We start from the raw sequence: 4,518 nt of genomic DNA, 5'->3' as shown, positions 1-4,518 counted from the left end.
TGGACTTAAACCTGAAAAAAAAAAAAACCTATGAAAAGTAATAGACGTAAGCTTGAATTATTTATTTAGTATTTAGTTACAACATAAACTAGATTCATCAAAACTAAAACTCGACTCAACCTATTTCTACTTCTACTTATTACTAGCTTGATTCGGTTCAACCCATTTCTACCACTACTTATAAGTAATCAAAATCCAATTTTTATAAACTTTATACCTCATTTCTACAATTTAACATACACGCGTTGGCTAATTAAATAGGAAAGCGTTATAGGTGTATATACCATAAAATCATTTTAACCATGTGATTTATTTTAATGGAGACAAAATTTCTTAATGGGACGAATTACTTCTACCGTTACAGTTTTGTTAGCACATTTTGACAGCTCCAAATCGTACATTTTTATAGATATACAATTTATTATAATTATATTTTTCATAAGTATATTTTGGTATATACGAATTACAGTGAGGTTTTAAACATTTTAATACAGAGAATACTCGCTTTTCTAAAAAAGAATTTATCAAAATTGGTTCTTTTTGTTCCATGGATTTCACCCTACTCAAATGTTCATATGTCCATGTGTTAGTACTTAGTATACACTTCAAGTTTACATTTGTGCAATTCTGTAACATTTATTTAAGGAATACAAATAAATTCTGACCGGTGTTATTCCCATATTAAAAAAAGTAAAAATAAATCTAAAATATATTTTTATGAACTACTTAAAACTAACAAACAGGTCGAAATCTGTCAAATTGAACTGTCTAACTCACCAAAAAATAGGTTGAACTAAATTTAAAATCGTCCGCACCACTCAATCTACGGAATTTGGCGGATTTCGGCAAGACGAATTTTTTCGACGGGTCCGTCATTATTTTTGTAATTGAAAATAATAATTGAAAAATATTCTAAATTATAATTTGAATTATATTTTATGTTTGATTGATTGTAAACTTGAAGATGTTTAATTATATATTTTGGACAATATTTGTTTTCCTTTGAATAATATTGATTTTATTATTTTATTTCAAACAACTTGGTTTATAATTATGTTTATTACATATTTATGATTATAAACACTTTAATAATTGTGAATTTAAAAATTATAATTTTGTTATGTCTTTAAAAATTATAAATAAATTAACAGACCTAGCCTGCCGTTAATGGAACGGAAAAAAATTTCGAAACCGCTCTATTAGGTGAAGGAGAACGTACTAGCCCGTTAAATGACAAATTTTTAGGAGGACAGACTAATCCGCTTGCCGCCTTTACTTAAAACTACACATAAGACAAAAATGAAATTGAGGAATTAGTTCTAAAATTTTGGTGGCAACTGTTAAGTAATTTATAAAAGTTACACACGGTTCACATAAATCTAAGAGTAAGAGTAAGATAAAGAAACTCTTTAATTAACCACGCAATCGTTTTTTCTTATATCAAACATCTTACATCACAGGATACATCTTTTTTCTTCTTTTCATTTTTTGTTCTTTGAATTCTTATTATTGACCTTAACAATTTTTTTCCAAAATGATCTTAGACTTCAGAGCTTGCTAGTAATGTTAATGTTACGAACTTTAGGGGATTTAGGTGATGCATCTTTAGGCACAACAACAGTGAGCACACCATTCTCAACATGAGCCTTAATTTGATCAATCTTCACATTCTCTGGTAACTCAATTGCCCTTGTGAAATCACTTTTTCCAGTTGTCCCCCTCTCAGCAACATGCCAAACAGTGTCTTTCTCTTTTGCTTGATTCTCCTCTTTCCCACCTTCACCTTTGATGTGAAGAACATTCCCATCCTCAATTTGCACCTTTATCTCATCCTTGCTGAATCCTATATTATTATTATGATCCCACACATACACAAATCATAATCAATTAACCAATTTATTATTAACAAAAGATTCTAATAACATTGATCTAAAGCTAAATCAATAGAAAAGAAAATTTTTATTGTAATCTACTTGAGATTAGAACAGGACTTAGTTTATTCAATCATACAAGACTTGAGACAATTGATAAACACCTTATTGGATGAAGTTATAAGTCAAGTTTATAAGTGATTGAGTTGGGTATAGTTTTATTTACCTGGAACATTGAGTTTAAAGATGTGGGAAGTGGGGGATTCAAGCCAATCCAAGAGTGCAGTTGAACCAGACCATTCTCTGAAAATAGGAGGATGACCCAAGAAGAATCGTCTAAAAGGGTATCCGAATATACCATCACCCATTGATAAAGCAGAAAAATTTATCAAGTTCTTATGAAATCTTGTGATACCAACTTCAGATATTAACAATGGCTGAATACTATAATATATATATGTATATATATATAAATAATAAATTTGTTGTCCTTTGGATAAGAGTTTGTGATCAGAGACACTCCAGAATGTTCTATGATTCTTGGTTTTTTATGAAACATCATGGTTCTGGGTTCTTCCTGAAGGAAAGTGATGAAGTGCAAATTGGTTTTCCAACACTAGTCCGTTCTTTTTTTGGGCCTTGTAATTTGTTCTTAGTGAAGTTATGGGCCCAATGGATGGTTGGTCTTCAAACTATTCAATACCGTCCTCCACAAAAAAATTAAATACCAGAGACCAGTCTCTTTCTCTCCTCCCTTTCTGTCCCACGCAGAAACCATTAGCCTCCATAGTTCCGTCCACTCTTCCTTGAAAACCCTAGCAACCATAGCGCCGCCGCTCATCTCACCATCGCCACTTGGTTCGTGGTGGTCGTTTGCCAATCCTCCTGGTTCGTCGTGCTCGAGCCTCGAAGGCCCTCCCCTCGTTCGCCCAACGCCAGCTCGCCAGCTTCCTGTCGTCTGTTGATCTCCCTCAAATCTCTGCTCCCTACCCTCGCCGAAGGTAATGCCTCGGATGCACTAGAATTTTAACTCTGTCACTGGTTTGTTCTTGCTTGTTCTTGGTTCTGTTACTGCTTGATGATAAATTGATACTGATTCACTGCTTATTCTTGTTTGTTTTTGGTTGACTAAGGCTTAGTTTGGATAAATAAGTTAGATAAGTTTTTTTGAAAAAAGAATTTAAAGCATAAGTTATTTTGTGTATGTATTTTTAGTTATAAAAATACTTATTTTAAAGTAGTAGTTTTTGGATAAATAATTCAAAAAATAATTTTTTTTGCAGAAAAGAATGAATATTAAAATAACGATGAAAACAAATACTTTTTAATATTGAATGTTGATTTTACATGACCTAATCATTAATATTGTGTATGATATGGTAGGTGAAAATAAAAAATAAATATAAAATGTGTGTTAATGTATATTTTGTTGCTATTTTTTATTTTTTTTATTCCTATTAGAACTCTCTTTTCTTTTATTGAGGTCAAGAACTTCTATAGTTAACTATGAAAATAATAGTAAACTATAAAATCACATATAAAAAAATAAAATTAAAACTAAAATTTTATACCACAGTTAAATACAAATTTAATAATAAATAATAAAAAATAGAGTGATAAAATGATAAAAAAAATATACTTAGAAGGAATATATGTAGTAGGTTGTTTAGAAATATTGTCTGAAAATGGTGGTGGAGGATCAATACTTCCGTCAGATGAATCGTTACATGAAAATTGTGAGGTTTGAAACATTGCGTGAGAATGATGGTGGAATGATGGTAAAAGGGCAGTGCTTCTAGCAGACCTTGCGTAAAAATGGTAGTGAAGGGTCAGTATTTTATATTTTGAAATTAATTTTTTTTAAGTAAGCGGTAGAATGACTAATGGAGAAGTAGAGAAGTCATGTATTTCTACTTTTTTTAAAAGCTACAAATTAACTTTTTGATAAATTAAAAGTTTTTTTTAAAATGATAGATCGTGACTTTTCATAATAAAAAAAAACGGGGGCTCTAACACTGTTAAGTTTTACTTTACAAATTATTTTAAAAACTTTGTTAATCTTAGTTAAAAAGAACTGTCCTTGATAATCTTGTTAATCTTTAAAAAAGTTGGTTGCTGCTGAGTTACATTTTATTGTGTTATTGTGATTTAATTGTTGGTGTGTAACTTTCAGTTGTTCCTATTGGCGTTGTTACTGTTTTAATTTTTAATTGGTGTTGTTGTGGGCTTATAATTTGTTAATTTAGTATAATTTTTCTATTATTTTTGTTTTAATGGTTCAGTTATTCTCTGTTCATTGTTTTAACTTTTAGCTGCTATTGTGTTAGTTTTTATGGTACAAATTCTTTTGATTTGAAGGCTTTTTTTGGTTCTGGATAACCTCGCATTTGGCTTAGATGAACTTGATGTCTTTTTTATAGACGCATAACATAAAAAAATGCCGCGTTTAAATTAAAAAAACCTTGAACCTTACAAAAGAAAAAGAACAAGTATGCAACTTAAGTTATCTCCTTATAAGTAGGGATACCGGATTATTCAACGGAAACTCGTGACTCGGTTCATTTTAGATTTGGTTGAGTTTGGCCCGTTATATTCAGGTATTATAAAAGCCTAAGTCTGACCTCTTTAAAAAAAGAAGTCTATGGAA

General features: G+C 30.4%; 2 protein-coding genes across 3 annotated transcripts in view; one reads left to right on the top strand and one right to left on the bottom strand.

Annotated features, from left to right (window-relative positions):
* On the bottom strand, positions 1,391-2,336 carry LOC107608076 (15.7 kDa heat shock protein, peroxisomal). The gene is made up of 2 exons (XM_016309964.2): positions 2,098-2,336; positions 1,391-1,843 (listed from the first exon to the last, which is right to left on the bottom strand). Exons 1-2 carry the CDS (start codon positions 2,237-2,239, stop codon positions 1,548-1,550), a joined length of 438 nt encoding a protein of 145 aa, XP_016165450.1. The 5' UTR covers positions 2,240-2,336; the 3' UTR covers positions 1,391-1,547.
* Positions 2,603-4,518, top strand: part of LOC107609782 (mitochondrial succinate-fumarate transporter 1) — a 9,126-nt gene continuing 7,210 nt past the window's right edge. The window contains exon 1 of one of the 2 annotated variants that reach the window (XM_021107368.1): positions 2,603-2,872. The gene's annotated coding sequence lies outside the window, so the exon portion shown is untranslated. The remainder of the gene's footprint in view (positions 2,873-4,518) is intronic. The other variant, XM_021107367.1, reaches the window with a different exon arrangement.

This window comes from Arachis ipaensis, chromosome B07 (genome assembly GCF_000816755.2).
Source record: "Arachis ipaensis cultivar K30076 chromosome B07, Araip1.1, whole genome shotgun sequence".
NCBI classification, from domain to species: Eukaryota; Viridiplantae; Streptophyta; class Magnoliopsida; order Fabales; family Fabaceae; genus Arachis; species Arachis ipaensis.
Note: the sequence above shows the minus strand (reverse complement) of the source record. Positions and strands in the feature narration are given on the sequence as shown.

Bases quoted from the DNA above. Each gene is read 5' to 3' on its own strand.
- LOC107608076 (XM_016309964.2), bottom strand. From the start codon at position 2,239: ATGGGTGATGGTATATTCGGATACCCTTTTAGACGATTCTTCTTGGGT. The intron at 1,844-2,097 runs GTAAATAAAACT...ATAATAATATAG, and splicing joins CTTTAAACTCAATGTTCCAG to GATTCAGCAAGGATGAGATA.